The following is a 22,346-nucleotide window of genomic DNA, read 5'->3' as shown; positions in this document are numbered from 1 at the left end:
TAGGCCAGCCATTTACTGGCCATCCCTAATTGCCCTCAAGAAGTTTGTGTTAAACTGCTTTCTTGAATTGCTGCAGTCCTTACACTAGTGTTGCTCTGGGCAAGCCTTAAACTGAACAGGTACAAAACAGAGGCTCAGTTTGATCTCCTGCCTTTTTACCTGTCCACAGAAACGCAAGAGAAATCAGAGACTCTGTGGTATTGTACCAGTCTATGGAAGCACTTCACACTAAAAACGACATAAATCAACCAAGTGTCTTTTCTATACCTGTCATTAACAAGTAACTAACTAAGTAAATAAATAATTCACAAATGTTGGGATAAACTTTTAATCCCCAACATATTGGGCGCCACGATAGCACAGTGGTTAGCACTGCTGCCTCACAGCGCCAGTAGACCCGGGTTCAATTCCCGACTCAGGCGACTGACTGTGTGGAGTTTGCACGTTCTCCCCGTGTCTGCGTGGGTTTCCTCCGGGTGCTCCGGTTTCCTCCCACAGTCACAAAGATGTGCGTGTCAGGTGAATTGGCCAAGCTAAATTGCCCGTAGTGTTAGGTAAGGGGTAAATGTAGGGGTATGGGTGGTTTGCGCTTCGGCGGGTCGGTGTGGACTTGTTGGGCCGAAGGGCCTGTTTCCACACTGTAAGTCTAATCTAATCAGAAATGAAATAACGAAAATCCAGGATGAAAGGAAAGGCTGGTAGGCATAGGGAATGCTAGATAACTAAAGAAATTGAGGGTTTGGTTAAGAAAAAGGAAGCATAACTAAGATAGAGACAGAATAGATCGAATGAATTCTTAGAAGGGTAGAAAGGAAGTAGGAGTATAATTAAGAGGGAAATCAGGAGGGCAAAACGGGGACATGAGATAGCTTTGGCAACTACGGTCAAGGAGAATCCAAAGAGTTTTTACAAATACATTAAGGACAAAAGGGTAACTAGGGAGAGAATAGGGCCCCTCAAAGATCAACAAGGTGGCCTTTGTGTGGAGCCACAGAAAATGGGGGAGATACTAAATGAGTATTTTGCATCAGTATTTACTGTGGAAAAGGATATGGAAGATATAGACTGTAGGGAAATAGATGGTGACATCTTGAAAAATGTCCATATTACAGAGAACGAAGTGTCTTGAAATGGGTAAAGATGGATAAATCCTCAGGACCTGATCAGGTGTACTCTAGAACTCTGTGGGAAGGTAAAGAAGTAATTGCTGGGCCTCTTGCTGAGATATTTGTATCATCAATAGTCATAGGTGAGGTGCTGGAAGACTCGAGGTTGGCTAATGTGGTGCCATTGTTTAAGAAAGGTAGTAAGGACAAGCCAGGGAACTATAGACCAGTGAGCCTGACATCGGTGGTAGGCACATTGTTGGAGGGAATCCTGAGGAACAGATGTACATGTATTTGGAAAGGCAAGGACTGATTAGGGATAGTCAACATGGCATTGTGCGTGGGAAATCATGTCTCACAAACTTGATTTGAGTTTTTTGAGGAAGTAACAAAGAGGATTGATGAGGGCAGAGCAGTACATGTGATCTATATAGACTTCTGTAAGGCGTTTGACAAGGTTCCCCATGGGAGACTGATTAGCAAGGTTAAATCTCACAGAATACAGAGAGAACTAGCCATGTGGATACAGAACTGGCTCAAAGGTAAAAGACAGAGTGGTGGTAGAGGGTTGTTTTTCAGACTGGAGGCCTGTGACCAGTGGAGTGCCACAGGGATCAGTGCTGAGTCCTCTACTTTTTGTCATTTATATAAATGATTTGGATGTGAGCATAAAGAGGTACAGTTAGTAAGAACATAGACCATAGAACATAGAAAGATACAGCGCAGTACAGGCCCTTCGGCCTGTAGTTTGCAGATGACACCAAAATTGGAGGTGTAGTGGACAGCCAAGAGAGTTACCTCCGATTATAACAGGATCTTGACCAGATGAGCCAATGGGCTGAGAAGTGGCAGATGGAGTTTAATTCAGATAAATGCGACGTGCTGCATTTGGGGCAAGCGAATCTTAACAGGACTTGTACACTTAATGGTAAGGTCCTTGGGAGTGTTGCTGAACAAAGAGACCTTGGAGTGCAGGTTCATAGCTCCTTGAAAGTGGAGTTGCAGGTCGATAGGATAGTGAAGGTGGCATTTGGTATGCTTTCCTTTATTGGTCAGGGTATTGAGTACAGGAGTTGGGAGGTCATGTTGCAGCTGTACAGAACATTGGTTAGGCCACTGTTGGAATATTGCGTGCAATTCTGGTCTCCTTCCTATTGGAAAGATGTTGTGAAACTTGAAAGGGTTCAGAAAAGATTTACAAGGATGTTGCCAGGGTTGGAGGATTTGAGCTACAGGGAGAGGCTGAACAGGCTGGCGCTGTTTTCCCTGGAGCGTCGGAGGCTGAGGGGTGACCTTATAGTGGTTTACAAAATTATGAGGGGGATGGTTAGGGTAAATAGACAAAGGCTTTTCCCTGGGGTCAGGGAGTCTAGAACTCGAGGCACAGGTTTAGGGTGAGAGGGGAAAGATATAAAAGAGACTTATGGGGCAACTTTTTCCACGCAGAGGGTGGTACGTGTATTGAATGAGCTGCTAGAGGAAGTGTGGAGGCTGGTACAATTGCAACATTTAAGAGGCATTTGGATGGGTATATGAATAGGAAGGGTTTGGAGGGATATGGGCTGGGTGCTGGCAGGTGGGAGTAGATTGGGTTGAGATATCTGGTTGGCATGGACGGGTTGGACCGAAGGGTACATCTCTATCATTAGATTCTAGACCACTTGTGCATCCTTAAGACAAATGCTTCTACATATATTGTGATACTGGTATTGTAACAAAACTATGTATTGTGAAAGGCAAGTCTAATTTAAAACTACAGAAGTGTGTTCAGGGCAGAATTCTAACATTGATTTCTGGTCAACTTTCAAGGAATGGCTAGATAGATATTTGAAAGTCCTGACATATTAATTACGTTATCAGAACAAAACTGCATCATGATAACATGTAAGCAGTTAGTACATTTTAAACATTGTTACTGTGCCTCCCCAATAAGCTGTAATGAGGAATTTTGGGGAGGTCGGGGGGGGGATGTGCAGAGGATGTCAACAGGACCTCAGTAAATTGATTCCAGAGGGATTAACTGGTATGCTGGTCTTAACACTTCAGAATACTTGCTTTTACTTTTCACTTTGTTTTGCAAGAGATGGCATTGAGAAATCTCTCAAATCCAAATAGTCTGTTGTTGTAGAAAGTCCTACTCATTTTTCCCATGGTTCCACTGAAAAAGCTTAATACACTCTACAGCTAAATTAAGACTACTTGATTGCAAATTTACAGAAATTACAAAACAGTATGCTTCCCTTATCAAGAACACGCATGAATAATAACAAACATTAATATTTGGCAGCAGCACTTTAGGCAAACTTCAATTCTATCACTAGGTATATTCACCAGCAGCCTGCAGAAGTATTATGCAGAGGTTTCCTGGGTTAGAGTTGTCCAGAATGGTAATTGATGTAATTTTTTGTTAACAGGTGTAAAGGAAAAGGGACAAAAATAAAATATGGCCAAATTAATCAGCAATGTAAAAACTCCAACTTTATATGTATATAAGGAAAGAGTAAAGTATCTCCCTTAGAAGCAGAATAAATTGTCACTTAGAATGAGCAGAAGCACTGAATGGATATTGTGTCTATGCCTTCACAGTAGAAGGCATAAGTTCCATACCAGAAGTAGAGGATACTGTAAGGGCTAATAAGAGTGAGAAAAGGTACAGGAGAAACCAAGAGGACTAAAATCTAACGTATCTTCAAGGCATGATGGCCTACATAAGGATTTCAAAGAGATAGCTGATGAGTTAATGGATGCCCTGGTTATGATTTTCCAAAATTCCCTGAATGTTCCCATCAGATTGAAAGTTAGCAATGACAAGACCATTATTAGAATTTTTTGAGAATGTGTCATAAAAGGCTAAAAGTAGAGTGTCCAGGATGGAGGAGGTGATACATTAGCATGACAATAGATTGACAAAAAGGAAGCAGAGAATAGAAACAAATGGAGCAGTTTCAAGTTGGCATGATGCGGTTAATTGAGTGCTGCAAGAGTCAGTACGGGAGCCTTAGCTATCTACAATCTATACTCACAACTTTGATACATTACCATTGTCTCTTTGTCTAAACTTGATGATACAAAATGTTTTAGAAAGTAAGCTATGAGAAGCATACAAAGAGAAAGTCAGGTTAAGTGGGTGAGTTACAAGGTGGCATAAGGACTCTCATATGGATAAGTCTGAAGTTATTCACATTGCTCCTAAGAATAGAAAAGCAGATTCTTTTAAAAAGAAATGAAACTGGTAAATTGCGATGTCCAGAATTGAGTGTACTCATTCAAGGGATACAAAGTTAGTCTGCAGGCAGCAATTGTGAAAGCAAATGGCATTTTGGAAAATAAGAATAAAGAGATCTTGCTATGTCTTTATGGGGCTTTGAGGAGACTACATCCAGAATGCTAAGTGCAGTTTTGGTCTCCATTTTTAAGGAAGAATATACTTTCATTAAGAGCAGTATAGTGGAGGTTCATTTAGCTAATCCTGAGAATGAGTGTTGGCCGATGAGACTGAGTAAACTGGGTATGTATTCTTTGGAGACTGGAATAACAGGATTTTATTGTGGTAGACATGGGCTTTTTGTGGCTGGGGAGTCTACAATCAATGAGAGCACAATTTCAGGATAAGCCAGTTAGGCTTGAAATTAATAGAAATTTCTTCTCAGTCAGAGTCACAGAATCATAGAATCACTTAGTGTTATCAATCTATGGAATTATCAATCCATAGGAAATGGATGTATGATTTAATATATTTAAAGGTGGAAAACCCACAAAGTGCTGGAGAAACTCAGCATGTCTGGCAGCATCTGTGGAAAGAGAGTCAGAATTAACCATTCAAGTTCTGTATGATTCCTTCAGACTGAGACAGACATATCGCTCAGGAATCAAGAGATTACAGGAATCAGGCAGGAAAGTGGAGTTGAAGTCCAAGATTAGCTGTGATCATAATGAATGGCAGACCAACCTTGATGGAGATATGATCGGATACTGTATTTTTATTTTTTTTTATGGAAACTAGGACAAAAGTTGCTTTGTTTAAAAAACGTTTGAACACTGCTGCAAGAAACCAGGAGATGTGCATCAACTGAAAAGACCCAATACTTTGAAAGTCACACAATGTTACAGTAATCATTTTTTGATATTTTCTACAAGTGTCTAGCATAGCTGATACTCTTGTCAATAAGACAACAGTGAAAATGTATTCATTTGAATAAGTTATTCCAATCAAAAACAACAATAATTTTCTGGGAAGTATCACCACTCAATAATTCTAATTGAGATTTTTCCAAAATGGATGCACACGAATTAGAATTTTAAAAAAAGCTTAGGAATTGAAGAGTTTAACTCTTTCATGAGGCCTACATTTTAAATAGATTATCATGAAATTATGAGCAAGACCTTTACCTTGGATAGCACATAATTTAGATCACTGTTACAAATCACTGACAGAGCATTGGTTTTGGAATCAGATCACATAAATTACTTGAACTCTCCCAAGTTAAATGTGCAAACTTACATCAACTGTTTCCAATTCACTCAGATTCAGAATCTCTTGAACGGGATCATTTTTCTGCTGCTTGATGAAGTCTGCAAGTGCACTCACTGATCTTTGACCTCTGTACTCTCTCTTCATCATCATCCCATTTCTGAATAATTTCAATGTTGGATATTTACTAATTCGGTACCTTTGTGCTATATCCGCTGTAAAGAAAATAGTGACAATAATATTAAATGTATAGGCAGTGATAATTCAAGATACCTGAAATTATTGTACTTTAACAACTACAGACAGATTGAAACACACAAAAAATGGAAATAAAATAATTCACAAGCCTATAAATTGAATGGAAAAACAGACCTAGACAACTACGTTATAGTAAAAAAACTCTAATGATTTTCTAAAAGAAATTTATTTCTAAAAATTCACTCAGATGTGACAGATAACAGCTGCCTTTAAATAACTGCTTAAAGATTATTTCGGGAGAAGGCAACCAATGGTTTAGTGAGAGGGCAGAATTGAAGAAAACCAGCATTAGTAAGAAGAAACAAAAATAGAAACTCAGCAGGTCTGGCAGCATCTGTAGAAAAGAAAGCAGAGTTAACATTTTGCATCGGTCACACTTAGAACTAAGTAAGATGATATTGCTGTTGAAGTTAATCGGGTTAAATGCTGATAATCTATATCCCAGAGTACTAAAGGAAGTGACTGTAGAAATACTGGGTGCAGTGATGGTCAACTTCCTCTGCAGACTCTTTAGTAGATCAGAAAGGCAAATGTAACCTCACTATTTAATGAGGAGGAAGCTACAACGAATCAGATACCAGTTAGCGTCACATCAGCAGAAAGGAAAATACTGAAGTCTATTGTAAAAGATATGAAAGCAGGATATTTGGAAAGTATTAACAAAGCTAGCATGTGTTTATGAAGGGCAAATTATGCTGAACAAATTTATGAGAGTTTTTGAGGATGTAATTAGAAGAATTGACAAGGGAGAATCAATAAATGAGGGGTATTTAGATTTTCAGAAGGCTTTTGATAAGATCTGTCACAAGAGGGTGGTGAATATTAAAACACGGGGAGTGGCAGGTAATATATTGACATGGATCAAGAATTGAGGTAAAAACAACAACTGCAGATGCTGGAAACCAGATTCTGGATCAGTGGTGCTGGAAGAGCACAGCAGTTCAGGTAGCATCCAACGAGCAGCGAAATCGACGTTTCGGGCAAAAGCCCTTCGTCAGGAATAAAGGATTATGTCTGATGAAGGGCTTTTGCCCGAAATGTCGATTTCGCTGCTCGTTGGATGCTGCCTGAACTGCTGTGCTCTTCCAGCACCACTGATCCATGGATCAGGAATTGGTCAACAGACAGGAAGTGGAAGTAAATGGGTCATTTTTGAGAAACAGACCTTTGGGGTTCACAAGGATGCTTGGACTCCAGCTATTCACTACATATACGTGACTTAGATTAGGGTACCAATCCAACATTTCCAAGATGACAGAAGACTGAGGGGGATTCAGAGTTGAGGAGGATGCAAGGAAGCTCAAGATAATTTAGAAAAGTTGAGTGATTGGGCAAGCACAAGGGAGATACAATATTTGGCTAATTGTAAAGTTATGTACTTTGGTGTGAAAATCCAAAAAGAACAGGATTACTTAATCTGGGTGTGCCCTGGTGTACTAGGTAAATGAAAGTGTACAGGCAAGTGCAGCAAATAATTAGGAAGGCAAATGGTGTATTGTCATCACTGCAAGAGGATGAAACTTCAGAAGAAGGGATATCCTACTGCAATTATGCAGGGCCTTGATGAAATCACACCTATTATTAATTCGTCCATAGGATGTAGGTGTCATTGGTAGGCCAGCATTTATTACATTTTTGTGGATCTAAAGTCACATACGGTCCAGACCAGGTAAGGATAGCAAGTTTCCTTCTCTAAAGTGCATGGAGTAGTGTGCACAGTTTTTGTTTCCCTACCTAAGGAAGGATAGACATGCCATAGAGGGAGTGCAGCAGAGGTTCACTTGGCTGATACTGGGGATGGCAGGAGAGAATGGTTTAACTAGGTTTGTAATAATTAGGGTTTAGAAGGATTTTGGCTGGTGGGGGAGGGACCTGATTGAAGTAGAAATTCTAAAACTAGATGCAGACGGGATGATTGGGAACCTAGAACTAACAGCGGACAGTCTCAGGATAAGGGTAGATCGTTTAGGATAGAGATGAGAAAACATATTTTAATCAAATAAAATTGCTGATTTATATAAGATAACCTTTATTAATTAGTCTACAATTGTCCCCTGAATAAACTGTAAAAAAAAACAAGCACAGCATGGACTTAAAGAATGACTTGCTAAAATGCACCATCTTCAATGTCAAAGATGTGTTCTGGCATCAAACTCCGTTTGCAGCAGTGCAATTACTATTACTAAGGCAGGCCTTTGTGTTAGGCAACAGGAGTTGCACTCCAACATTCACACAAAAATAAATCCATAGTCATAGCCAGAATGCCCAGAAATGTAACGTTCAGAAGCATCCTTCTGTGGGAAAATTAATTTCATAATTCACACCTGGTTTTCTGGTGCTGCAAATCTGGTTTTCAAAAGATTTAGATTCAATGTAGGAATGATGGGTTTAATCAAAAAGCAATAAGACTTCCATTTAGAATCAGAGACGGTCGCTAAAGTATCATTAAAGCTTTGTGAAAATGGACAAAGTAGACGCAAAGAATTTTATTTCAATTTAAAAAAAAGCCAAAAGGTAAAAGTGATCAGAGGATATATCATCAGTGCAGCACAAATTTAGAGCACCACACTCAGATTTTGTTTAATGAGATACAATAACCTAGTCAGAAACTTGAAAATATGTTCCACGTATCTATTCAATTGAGATATTGTTGAACTCTGAGCAGAAAATGAACTCATTTTGGTTTAGTTCAGATGGGTAAATATCAGCAAAGTTCAACTAATAAATGACAAACTTCCATTATCTTGGAGACATTGACATTTTCACCTATCCAAAAGTTTAAAGGAACAAAACATCTCAGTAGTCAGGATAAAAATGAATTTGCAGCTTCTTCAAGAAAAGCAAGGACAATAGGCCATTAATGACTAGCCTCAGAGATCAAGCCTTCTATTAGCTTTCAATGAGATGAACCTTTTAAGGGATATCTTATTGAATATCTTTATAGATATTCAGAGCCAGTAGATTTAGTTTATTTTGAACTAAATCTACTGGTTCCCCTTTAATCATTCTACTTGTTACATCCTCAGAGACCTCTAATAAACTTGTCAAATATTATTTCCTTTCCACAAAATAATGAAGAATCTGACCAACTGTATAATGATTTTTTAAATTTCCTGCTACCACTTTCTGAATAAGAGACACCAGCATTTTCCAAACAGCAAATGCAAGAACTGGCCTTTTGGTTACCTATTTTTTATCTCCCTTTCTGTGTTGCATTTATGATTTCCAGTCTGCTAGAGCTTTTCCAGAATCCAAGGAATTTTGAGGGGTTACAATCCTGTGGATAAGCTCCCTTGAATGGTCTGGCACAATGGATGACTAATCAGTGATATTACCAGTATGCCACTGCCTCCCACTATGGTAGCTGGTCCTGCTGCTGCCAGCATGCGAACCTAAATGTAGGACATCACGGTTGGAACAAAATGTGGGAGTGCTCACTCACTCATGCTCATTCAAGGTCTTCGGGCATGGTGCCTGATATTTTGGTTGGGTGTCAAGGCAGGGGATGGGTCTGCAAGATGTTGATGGTCTACTGATGCTGACCCTTATGTGCAACATTAAGTACACTACATTTGAGTACAGATGTCTTTGGCAGCATCAAAATGTAGAGCAATAGTAAGTGCTTCAAACATTGAAAAAATCTCAAAGTTGCTTGAAAAGCCTGGAGATGTCTGGTGTACTGATGGTGGTGGTATTGGTGTAATGCTGCCAGTGAATTTATGCATGAACTTTTTATTTGTATTTAAGTACTTTGCATAAATAGGCTTTAATCTTAATTCAACCCATGACAGGAGATGACTTAAACAAAAATATTTTGCAGCAAGATCTAATGAATTGGATAAATATGGGTGTGGAGGTGTATGGAGATATGTGTTGATTAGTTTATCAATCAGAACTAGTTTAAGTGGGTCAGGAGGGCTCAGTATGATAATGATTTTGATTGGTTCTTGGACAGGTAGACAGTGTGTATGGATAATACAGCATTGGAAAGCCTCCAGATTCTAAATAGATAAGTGTTGTCTCTCTTCCTGCGGAGAGATAACAAAGAATTGGAAGATAGCTAGCTATTCTCACTTACCATTTGCTTATAAGCTGCTGCTTCTAACCAGTGCCTGGGAAACTGAACAATTAGTGTGTCCTATGTCTGCAGTAGGGACTAAAAGAACTTGGAAAGATGAAGATGAAGATCAGAGATCATACATGGAAACATTCTTTCGTCCATGCCAACCAGGTATCCCAAATTTAACTGGACCCATTCACCTGCATTTGGTCCATATCCTTCTAAACCTTTCCTATTCATATAGCTGCCCAAATATCTGACTTCTAAATGTTGTAATTGTACCCACCTCTACTACTTCCTCTGGCAGCTCATTCCATACATGCACCATACTGTGTGAAATAAGTTGCTCCTTACATCCATTTTAAATATTTTCATTTTCACCTTTAACCTACCCCCTCTAGTTTAGGATTCCCTACTCTTGGAAAAAGACCTTTGCTATTCACCCTACCATGCCCCTCACAATTTTATAAATCTCCATAGGTCACCCCTCAACCTCCTACGCTCTAGGGAAAAATGTCCCAGCCTATCCAGCCTCTCCTCATAATTCAAACCCTCCAGTCTTGGCAGCATTCTTGAAAATCCTTACTGCACCCTTTCTAGTTTAACAACATTCTTTCTATACCAGGGAGACTAGAATTGTACACAGTATTCCAAAACTGGCCTCAGCAATGTCTTAGAAAACTGCCACATTGTGTTTCAACTCTCATACTCAATGCTCTGACCAATGAAGGCAAGTGTGCCAAACTCCTCCTTTACCACCCTGTCTACATGCAACACTGTTTTCAAGGAACAATGAACCCGCACCTCTAGGTCCCTCTGTTTAACACCACTCCCCAGGACCCTACCATTAATTATCTAAGTCCTACCCTGGTTTGCCTTACCAAAATGCAACACCTTGCATTTATGGGGTGGTACGGTGGCTCAGTGGTTAGTAGTGTTGCCTCACAGCACCAGGGACCTGGGTTCAATTCCCACCTCGGGCAACCGTCTGTGTGGAGTTTGCACATTCTCCCTATATCTGCGTAGGTTTGCTCCAGGTGCTCCGGTTTCCTCCCACAATCTAAAGATGTGCAGGTTAGGTGAATTGGCCATGCTACATTGTACTATAGTGTTAGATGCATTAGTCAGGTAAATGTAGGGGAATGGGTCTGGGTGGGTTGTCTTTGGAGGGTCGGTGTGGACTTGCTGGGCCAAAGGGCTTGTTTCCACACTGTAGGGAATCTAATTATCTAATCTCCATCTGCCACTTCTCAGCTTGTCTGATCAAGACCTCATTGTACTCTTAGATTACCTTCTTTATTCCATTATACCACTAATTTTGTCATGTGCAAACTTGCTAACCATACCTCCTATATTCTCATCTAAATCATTCATGTAAATGACAAACAATAGTGAGCCCAGAACCAATCCTTGCAGCACATCACTGGTCACAGGCCTCCAGTCTGAACATCATCCCTCTACCACTACCCTCTGTCTTCTTCCATCAAGCTAATTTTGTATCCAGTTGGCTCTCTATCCCTGGATCCCAGGTTCTAACCTTATGAACCAGTCAATTATGCATGACCTTGTAAAAGGTTTTGCTGAAGTCCATGTAGACAATGTCTACTACTCTGCCTTCAGGTATGTTCTTCGTAACCTTTTAAAAAAAACTCAAATTTGAGAGACACGATCTCCAATGCATAAAGCCATGCTGACTATCCCTGATCAGTCCTTGCATTTGGAAATGCACATAAATCGAACCTCTCAGAATCCCCTCCAACAACTCACCGACCATTGATGCCAGGCTCACAAGGACTCAAAATTCAAAAGGACCGCTCACTGAATCCTGTGGGCTGGTGCTTTTGGACTGCATTCCCCAAATTTTTGTTCATCCACACACAATTTTTTTTGTATGTCTGCGTCTATCTGCTTGTGTGCACGGGTTTTAAAAAGGGGTTGAGTTTTAGTTAGAGTGAGAAGCTCATAATTCATATTTTTGTTTGCTTGTGGTTAGCATGGTGGCTCAGTGGTTAGCACTGTTGCCTCACAGATTTAGGGATTCTAGTTCGATTCCAGCCTCGGGTGACTTGTCTGTGTGGACGTTCTTCCAGTGTCTGTGTTGCTTCCCATCGGGTGCTCCAGTTTCCTCCCACAGTCCAAAGATGTACAGTTTAGGTGGATTGGTCATGTTTAGAAAAAGAACTGTCGTCATTAATTATTCCAAGTCATTTACTAGTTAAGTTATAAATATTACACAATAACTATATCTCCCAAGTAAACTACAGCCTGTGTTTAAAGGGATAAAATCTTCAACTTATCAATCACCTAGCTGTTTGCTCGATTAAAACCTTGAACACTCACCAGCTTTTAGGGGCTGAGAAAAGATACAAAGCAACACCTCTACTGTCTCTACAACAAATGCTCTTCTACACCAAACTCCAAAGTTAGCACTTGCACACTGTTGCATTCAGGCCGGGTTACATTGTGTAATAGTGAAACCTATCTACAGTGGAACCTCGATTATCCGAAGGAGATCTTGAGGTCCCGATAGAAACATTACAACAAAGACGTGTTTCCAACAGTGATCACGTCTTTTGTTTACAGCGATTAAACAGGCACCATCTCCAAATGACTGACCTCCTGCCCTTTCTCTCTGGCCACACTTTCTCTGGAGTTCTACAGAGGAGTGTACGTAACACCACCATCCACCTCGCCGCCACCCCCCCACCCACTTCCCCAGATAATCTGACCAACATTGCCCTGACAGGGCAGAGGTGGAACCTGTCAAAAAGTTGCAGTAAAAAAAAATGTGTGCGCGTGTGCGCGATTTGGAGATTTACCCAACAAAAGCAGCAGCAGGCGTCTTATTGTTGGTGTCCAATGCAGCTGCTCCGGAGAGGGGCGGGGTCAGTGCTGGACGGGGAATAAGAGGGCGGGCAGTGCTGGACAGGGTTGAGGGGGTGGGGGCATAATGTGGGAGGGCAGGGGAGGTGTTGGACGGTTGGGAGGCAGGGGGAGGTGCAGGGGCCCCAGAGGAAATGCATTTAATTGATTAATGGAATAATCAATTATCTGAACGAAATAGTGCCTGCTATCACGTTCGGATAATCGAGGTTCTCCTGTATTTTTATAGAGTACTGACAACTTGCACCCAAACTGCAACGCTAACTCTGCTTCCTGCTACAGTAATTATCACCTATTTGCTTTTAATCAATGGACAGAGACTTGATTGCACAATCCTCAGTGTAGCATTGTCAGGAACGCAGTCTTTGAAATAAAGCATTCAATTTCCACCCTCTCGTGAAAGACATTTGAAGAACTGTGTCCTGATTTGCATTCATTCCTGAAATAATTTACTAAAATAGCTTGTTTAGTCATTGTCTTGCATTTTGTAACTTCGTTGCCACATTTCTTTTGTAACAGTGACTATATGTTTTTAATTTATTCATGGGATGAAGGATTACCTGGCCTCAGCCAGGATTTATTACCCATCCCTAACTGTTCTGCAAGAAGTGGTGAGCTGTCTGTTTGAACTAATACAGTTCTTAAGGTCTAGCCACAAAACAGTGCAGTTTCAAGGAATATTTAGGATAATGACTCACTGAGCAGTGAAGGAATTGTGATAAAGTTCCAAGGCAAGATGGTGTGCAGCTTGTAATGGAATTCCAAATGGTAGTGTTCCCATACATCAGCCGCCTTTGTTCTTCTCGGTGATAGAGGTCACTGTTTTGGGAAGTACTGTTGAAATTTGAGTCAGTGAGATTGCATCTTGAAGGTGCTACACATTGCTATCACTGGGCATTAATCAACATAGAATGTGAAGCGAATACATTTTTTTTGGGCCACTATTGTTAGGTTTCAGGTCAATTGTAATGCCTGGAATGATCACCACTTCTCTACATATATCACGCAAAGTGATAAATGGCCCTAAGGCTATCACTTATGGTTCTGAACAGTGCTCAGTCTGTTTTAAATGTGGACGAACAGGTGAAGTTAACTATTCCACGTTCAGTTCACCCTAACAGGACACATCTCTCAAAGCAAAATGTTCTGTCTATCACACATATGAGTAACATATATGAATTGCAGTGCTGAAGACTTGGGAAATCAAAACAAACAGCTGTGCCTTCAGTTACTGACCGTATCCAATGGGCTTACTTTTACAAAACTTGGCCAGAGCTCAAAAGATGATGTTATTTTGTAACTGTACAATTTTTGTTTGATATTTCTGAATGTGCAACAAACTATGCTGACAACCAGTTTAGGAGGATCAGCCAGGTTCAAAGTGTGGTATATTATTATGTACCAGAAGTTCATGCTCATACACGGAGTTCTATACTTCACAGACAGAAAGAACATGTACATTTACTGCAACTGTTTCAACTCAACACAAGTAACCATTCACTGGTTCTTTTCTTGGGACCAGATCAGAGTCAACCTGTCTAAAAAAAATTTACACAAAGCCTGGCAGTTAACTATCAATCATAATTAACTGGTGTATTCTCCAAGGTAATGACTCCATCTGCCAACCAGTCAACGTTCTGTCACACAGAATAAATGTCGGTTTGCCCTTTAAATTGGTGTTCTTCCGAAGTATTGTAACAAGTACGAGTCAAAAGGGTTCAACTGAATGAGTCTTTTTTTTTCCAACAATGAAGGGATTTTGCCCGAAATGTTGATTTTCCTGCTCCTCGGATGCTGCCTGAACTGCTGTGCTTTTCCAGCACCACTCTAATCCAGAAGATGCAAGTCTGTATCACCAAACTACTTGTTATTAGGTAAGAGCTGGAAACAATTTCCCAGTTTCATTTGATAAGCATATACAAGCACAGAAAGAAGATAGTTGTGCCCAGATGAACACACCTGATATAGCTGTGGGAGACTGCTCAGTCTTTCAGGTCTCAGGCAGAAATGAGGTGGTTAATTTCTAATACAAATCAGCAAGTGAAAAACCTGTAAAGCTCCATGCCATTTTCTTGAGCCAATCTAATTTATGGTAAGCCTGTGTGCTACCTATGTTGGATGCAGTGTGCTGTCAGCAATCCAAGGGAGGCACATAGCAGAGCAGTCAATACTTAAATACACACTATTCCAAAACTTGAAAGGAAAGGTACTTTATTCAATAGTGCATAACAGATAGCGAGAACAGCAGAATTACTTTAAACAAGGCCACTCAGCTTCTATAATACAATGGTGGAGGTGATCATTGGTTACAGATCAACTGGAGGAAGGTCCAGAAGACTATGCGATATAGATGTAGAAGGCGGCCATTCAGTCCATTAAGTTTGTTCTTCCATTCAAAGAGATCTGATAACTGTCAACTCCACTTTCCAGCCTTTTCCCCATAACTCCCGATTCCCTTACTGATTAAAAACCTCTCTCAACCCGAAATTTACTTAATAATTCAGCCTGAACAGCCCTCTGCAAAAAAGAATTTCACAGATTCACAGCATTCCAATAGAAGAAATTGCTTATTGTCCGTTCCAACTGTTTAATCCCTTATTCTGAGATAATGCTCTTTTACTCCTAGATTCTCCCACAAGAAGAAATAACCTTTTTGTATCTAATCTTTCAAGTCCTGCATGAATCCTGAATATTTCAATAAGGTCGCTTCTCATTCTTCTACATTCTAATGACTACAGATTCAATCTATCCAACCTCTTCAAATAAGATCGTTCTCTAGGTCTGATATCAGCCAAGTGAACCTGCTCTGGACTGCCTCTAATGCCAGTGCATCTTTCACTTAACAAGGGACCCAAAACTATACACAGTATTCCAGCTGTGGTCTGACTCGTGCCTTATGTAGTTTTAGCAAAACCTCCCCAAGACCAACATTCCATTTGCCTTCCATAATACCTAGAAACTTGTGAATCATGGACAAGGACTCCCAAATCCCTGTATATCATGGCTTTCTGCAGCAAGTATAAGAGTTCTGATGTTACTTGGCTGGCATCTCATGTATATCAGCAATCAGCTGCAAGTCCCCTCTGAGTCGCACATCATCCTGACTTAGAAATAAAGCAGCTGTTTCTTCAATGTTGCTGGGTCAAAATTCTGGAATCTCCTCCCTAACAGCACAACTAAAGCGGCATTTAGTACACTTGCCTTCACTGCTCAGACCATTGAGTATTGGAGTTGGGACATTAAGTTGAGGTTGTACAGGACATTGGTGAGACCACTTTTGGAATACTGTATATAGTATCCTGGTTGCCTTGCTATAGGAAGGATATTATTAAACTGGAGAGTATTCAGAACAGAATGTTGCTGTGATTGGAGGGTTTGAGTTAAGGATATGTTGGGGCCTTTTCCACTGGAGCTTAGGAGATTGAGGAGGTGACCTTATACAGGTTTATAAAATCATGAGGGACATAGATAGTGTGAATAGCAAAGATCTTTTCTCGAGGGTGGGGGAGTTCAAATGTAGGGGGCATATTTTAAGGCAAGAGGAGATAGATTTAAAAAGGGACCCGAGAGACAGCTTATTCACATAGGATGGCTTATATGTGAAATGATCTGCTAGAGGAAGTCGTAGATGCAGGTACAGTTATAATATTTAAAGACGACACTTGGATAGATACATTAATAAGAAAGATTTGAAGAGATAGGGGCCAAATGCAGGCAAGTGGGACTTGATTAGTTTTGGGAAATTGGGTCAGCATAGACAAGTTGGACCGAAGGATCTGCTTCTGTGCTGTGTGACTCTGACTATGATTCTATGCATTATAGGCTACATTCGGATTAGTCATGAGGGCCTATTCCAACTTGTAATTTGTACGTGTTTTTAAGAAGGTTGAATTTGGTTGCAACAAGCCCAAGAAAGATATTTCTCAGAATGACCTGTAAGAACTGAAATTTCCAATGACTGTCTAAAAGAAACATCAAAAATTTGATTCCTCATTCAAATGTTGTAGGAATTGTGGGGGTTTTCTCGTAACAGAAAAAAAGCAACATTTTGATTCAACTTCTAGATTTTAAACTTCAACTAATATATTGACCATTATGTTTCCCTGAAAAATATCAAGTATCAAGCCAACGTGAGAACACTATTTTGAAACAAATGATTTTTTGTCCTATTTTGATTTAAAAATATTCAAAGTGAAATTAAATTATATTTGTACTTTGATCACTATTCAAAATACTTGTGCTAAACTCACTGAAACAATTTAGCTATTCATCATTAATAAATGCAACTTGAGGCCTTGGTAAAATTCCAGTTTAACAATAGTGCTAGACAGCAGAAAAGGCAACATTCAGATGACATTAACAGTGGGTAGCTGTTCAAAGGACAAAACACTAGAACAAGCTGTATCAATATATTGTGCTGCTTTGTTTATTGCTACTTTAAACATTTTGCTGTTAACCCAACTTCAAAAGTTATCTGGAAACTTTGTTACTCACCATGTTGGTCACAATCAACCCTGGCAAAGACTACATGCTTAGAGTCTGGAAATTCTTCTTTCACAACCGAGGAAGCCTCTTCAAAGATGGGGTGTAACATTTGACTGAATCTACACCTAATAGAAAAGAAATTGAAGTAACTGCACCCAAGTCTAAACTGTGCAAGATTATACACAATCATTTTCTCAATTGTTAAGCAGTTCTTTGACTTATTCTCTTAGTTATTTCTTGTTTGTATTTTATTGCACTGTTAATCTTCCCATTCCTCTTTGTCAATTGTTCACATGTTCTCTTCAAAATCCCAATTTCATATAATTAAATATTGGTGAAAATATTACAATCTTGTGGAAAGCATATCAGAATCAGAAATGGTATGGCAGGGAGGCCATTTGGTCCATTGTGTCTGTATCAGCATTCTAACAAGCATTATGACTTGGTGCCATTCACCTGCTATTTCCCTATAACTTTATATATTATTTAATATATAGGTATCATTGGTATTTCCTACTGACCATCAGTTATTAATATCATCAACATTTCCATCTCTTACAAGAAACACAAAGGTAGTAACAAAATAAGGGCAGGTGAGATGAACAACTCTTATGGCAGAGAAGCATTATGATATATTACTGAGCATTAAGAGACTTGATGTCTACAACTTCCTAAACCTGATTTACATTTGAATTTGGTTATGCTTAAAACAAAATCTCAATAATAATTCAAAGCACAGAAGTGTACATGAAAAAACTGCAGATGAGTCAGCATCTTGAGAGAAAATAGACATTACTTGTCTAGAGTATACACTTCTTCTAACCCAAAACTTCAGATGGATTGGTACAATCAGAAACTAGGGCAAATATGGGAAAAAAAGAGAGAGATAAACTCAGCAGTCATATATGAATGCCAATCTCAATCAAGTAATACCTTTATTTTGTCTATTATTTGATTAAAGTTACATTATTACACTCAGTTCCATTCTACTTTAGACATAGATTTACATTACTTTTCCTAGTTTTGGTTGTGATGTGCTTGCCCAGATGTAAGTTTTATTATCTTGAATGAAAAGTACTGAAAATATTAACTCGTCTGTTTGTTCCACGAATGCTGATCGACTTTGTTAGGAAGGATATTGTTAAACTTGAGACAGTGCAGAAAAGATCTACAAGGATATTGATGGGGTTGAAGGGTTTGAGTTAGAGGGAAAGGCTCAATAGGTTGGGGGTTTCTCTCCCTGGAGTGTCAGAGGGTGAGGGGTGTCCTTATAGGGGTTTATAAATCATGAAGGTCATGGATAGGGTGAATAGCCAAGGTCTTTTTCCTTGGGTGGGGTAATCCAAAACTAGACGGCATTGGTTTAAAGTGAGACAGAAACGATTTAAAGCCATAGAGTCATAGAGATTTACAGCACGGAAACAGACCCTTCGGTCTAACTCGTCCATGACGACCAGATAACCTAAACAAATCCAGTCCCATTTGCCAGCACTTGACCCATATCCCTCTAACCCCTTCCTATTCATATACCCATCCAGATGTCTTTTAAAATGTCGTAATTGTACCAGCCTCCACTACTTCCTCTGGCAGCTCATTCCATACATGCACCACCCTCTGCATGAAAAAGATGCTCCTTTGGTCCCTTTTTAATCTTCTCCCTCTCACCCTAAATTTATGCCCTCTAGTTCTGGACTCCCCCACCGCAGGGAAAAGGCCTTGTTGATTTACTCTATCCATGCCCCTCATGATTCTATAAACCTCTGTATAGGTCACCCCTTAGCCTCTGACACTCCAGGGAAAACACCCCCCACTCATTCAGCTTCTGCTTTTAGCTCAAACCCTCCAACCCAGCATCTTTGAAAAATGGGTCCTTTTTACATGGAGGGTGGTCTGTGTATTAATGAGCTGCCAAAGTGGTGGATGCTGGTACAATTACAACACTTAAACAGCAATCTGGATGGGTTTTGGATAGAAAGTGTTTAGAGGGATATGGGCCAAATTCCAAATGGAACTCAGATTGGGATGTCTGGCCAGAATGGAAGATTTAGACTGAAGGATATGTTTCTATGCTGCATAGACTTGCAGAGACCTTAAAATATCATGTTCGCTTCCTGGACTTCCAGAATCCATGGTATTGTAATGTTTTACTTATATAAGGATAGCCATGTCACTCAGCAATGATACATAACATAAATATGCATAACATAACATACAGAATCAGACTGTATGGTCTAGTTTCTTTACTTGACGAGGTTCTTGGCTAAAATGTTTGGATCAACATTTCAAATCTGATCCCAAACACAAATCTTTCCCCTCTCACTTTAAACCAATGCCCTCTACTTTTGTATTACCCCATCCTAGGAAAAAGACCTTAGCAATTCACTCTATCCATGACCTTCATGATTGATAAACCTTATTAAGGTTACCCCTCACCCATACATGAACAATAACTCTCACTTTGTCTGAGAACCTTTTTGAAAATTTTGGCGTTGTCTGTACTTCAAGCCATATTTATATAATTAGTTTCAACATCTGCAATGCAAAACTCACTTTGCAGATGGTATAAAGCAAATGGACATACATCTACTTAAAGATATATATTCCAGAAGTGTAGAAGTTTGATTTACAAGTGGACATTGCTAAGGTCACCTGCTCCTCATTAAATTCCTTTTTGACTACAGATAAGACACAAACGTAGTTCCCAAATAAAACTGAAAGGTGACCTATTTATTCTGAATTTTTTTCAATAAAATCTCAAATAAAAACATGTTTAAGCATATATATTATAACTAATGCAATAATTTAAGGTTGAAAGAATTGTCCATAAAGGTACTAGGGATTCTGCTTCACAGGTTACTGATCAAAAAAGGTACTTTTAAGAGTGTTATTTTTTAGGCAATCTTTTACCCGTTGAGGGGGGGGGGGGGGTGGGGGGTGGGGGGCGGGGGGGGTGGTGTCTCCTCCCAGCTGTTCAAATTTTGCCTAGTCTTATACCCCAGAATTTTGGATTGTGTCGCTGGCTTTTAAGATGGTCAATATACTCAATTCAAACTTGATCGGAAATTGGTGTTTTTTGGGGGAATAATTTAAACTGAATGGCCCATTTAGAATCTGTTTTTTGTTGTTTCCAGGCATCCTAACTCTACTAACTGGAGCACATGTTACATTGTGTTCTATTGAGAACACCTGGATATAGTTCACCCATACCTTCATAATACCTCCCCCCATTTATGATAAAATGAACCATTATAATGAAAACATGGCTTCATTTTTTTTCTCTACTTTTAAAATACATTACCCTAACATACAGATAACATTAACATAAATTTACCTTAACTTCTTCATAAAAGATTAAATAAATATAAATCTGATCTAACCTCTCAGTTAAATCCACTATAAGGCATCTGTGATTACATTCTTCCGACCTGCAACACGTATGATTTTTAAAATTTAAACCCTGTAACATAAGACTCCAATGAAATAATCTCATATTCTTATTTTTAAAACGTTCTACGAATGAAAAGTGGATTGTGGTCACTGTGCACAACCATTTCAGACACATTGGTACGGGCCTTACAACATTTTAATGTGTATGTCACGAACAAACTCAATTGTTCCTTTTCGATTGTGGAGTATTTCTTCTTGTGGATGTTGATCTTCTTTGAAAAGTAACCAACTGGCATTTCATCCTCATCTTCCTGTAGGAGTACAGCTCCAACTCCTATGTGACTAGCATCGATGGCAACTATAAAAGGTTTGGAGAAGTTTGGTATAGCTAAAACTGGTTTGGTGGTTAATATTGATTTCAAATGGTCAAATTGTCTTGATTCTGTTTACCAAAACCTTGTGTTCTTCTTCAGCAAATCAGTTAACGGTGCCACTACACTGCTGAAGTTTGGAAACTTCCGATAGAATCCGCTAAGTCCTAAGAATAAAAGCACCTCTTTCTTCAAGGTTGGTCGTGGAAATTCCTCGATGGCCTTCGTCTTTGCATTCTGTGGGGTCAACTTTCTATGATGGATGTTATGTCCCAAGAATGTCACCTCTGCTTTCGCAAATTCTGTCTTATCTAAGTGTATCACCAGTTTTGCTTCTCGTAGTCGTTCAAAGAGCTCTGCCAACTGTACCATGTGATCTTTCCAGGACTTCGTAAATATCACTATATCATCCAAGTAGACTGCAGTTTGTTAACCCAGCCACAACTTAGTTCATGAGTCTTTGGAATGTGGCAGGCACGTTCTTCATTCCAAAGGGCATCACTTTAAACTGATATAGCCCAGAAATTTCTTTCGCCAACTCTGCTAAAGGTTCCTGCCAGTAACCACGAATTAAGTCCAACTTGGTGACGTAACTGGCTTGTCGGCCTTTCTCAATACAGCCGTTCAATCTAGGAATTGAATAGGAGTCAAATTTTGTAACAGCGTTGACCTTCTGATAATCCACGCAGAATTGTTGAGTCCCGCCTGGTTTGGGAACTAGGATGTTCGGCGAACTCCACTCGCTCTGGCTTGGCTCGATAAGATTCTCATCGAGCATGGCCTCCACCTTCATCTGGGCCTATCTCGCTTTGAAAGGATTAAGCTGATAGTGGTGTTGTTTTATCCTACGTCTACTTCATGTACAAAAACATTAGTCCTCCCATTTGTTTCTTAGATATGTCCTTATACTGCAATAACAAATCTGTCAACTGCGTTCTTTGCTCCTGAGACAGATCGCTTACTAATCTATCCCACTCCTCATGGACTACCTTTCGTAATCTATTTTGAGGCACATCAAAATCCACATCATCTGGATTTGATTCCTCACATATTTCTCCAGTTCTTTCTCTATAGAATAATACAGTTTCAACATGTTCATATGACATACTCAATACCCTTTTTTTCCCCTATCTGATATCTTTACTCAATAGTTCACCTGATTCAACTTTTTCTCAATTTGATAGGGACCACTAAACCTGGCTTTGAAGGGATTTCCTATCACTGGTAACAGTACTAACACGTTATCCCCTCGGGGAAAAAAGTCAGAGCCTCAGAGCTTTGATCTGCCACGTGCTTCATTCTATACTGTGCCCTCTTTAGGTGCT

At 39.6% G+C, this 22,346-nt stretch overlaps 1 protein-coding gene across 3 annotated transcripts in view; it reads right to left on the bottom strand.

The window, feature by feature from the left end:
- Nucleotides 1-22,346, bottom strand: part of erp44 (endoplasmic reticulum protein 44) — a 96,064-nt gene that overhangs the window by 25,498 nt on the left and 48,220 nt on the right. For all 3 annotated transcript variants that reach the window (XM_060824808.1, XM_060824809.1, XM_060824810.1), the window contains 2 exons: nt 17,273-17,388; nt 5,608-5,792 (listed from right to left, as the gene is read on the bottom strand). In XM_060824808.1, coding sequence (XP_060680791.1) covers nt 5,608-5,792; nt 17,273-17,388 — 301 coding nt within the window. The remainder of the gene's footprint in view (nt 1-5,607; nt 5,793-17,272; nt 17,389-22,346) is intronic.

The sequence above is a fragment of the Hemiscyllium ocellatum genome, chromosome 5 (genome assembly GCF_020745735.1).
Source record: "Hemiscyllium ocellatum isolate sHemOce1 chromosome 5, sHemOce1.pat.X.cur, whole genome shotgun sequence".
Lineage (NCBI taxonomy): Eukaryota > Metazoa > Chordata > Chondrichthyes > Orectolobiformes > Hemiscylliidae > Hemiscyllium > Hemiscyllium ocellatum.
This window is presented reverse-complemented; position numbering and strand designations above follow the sequence as displayed.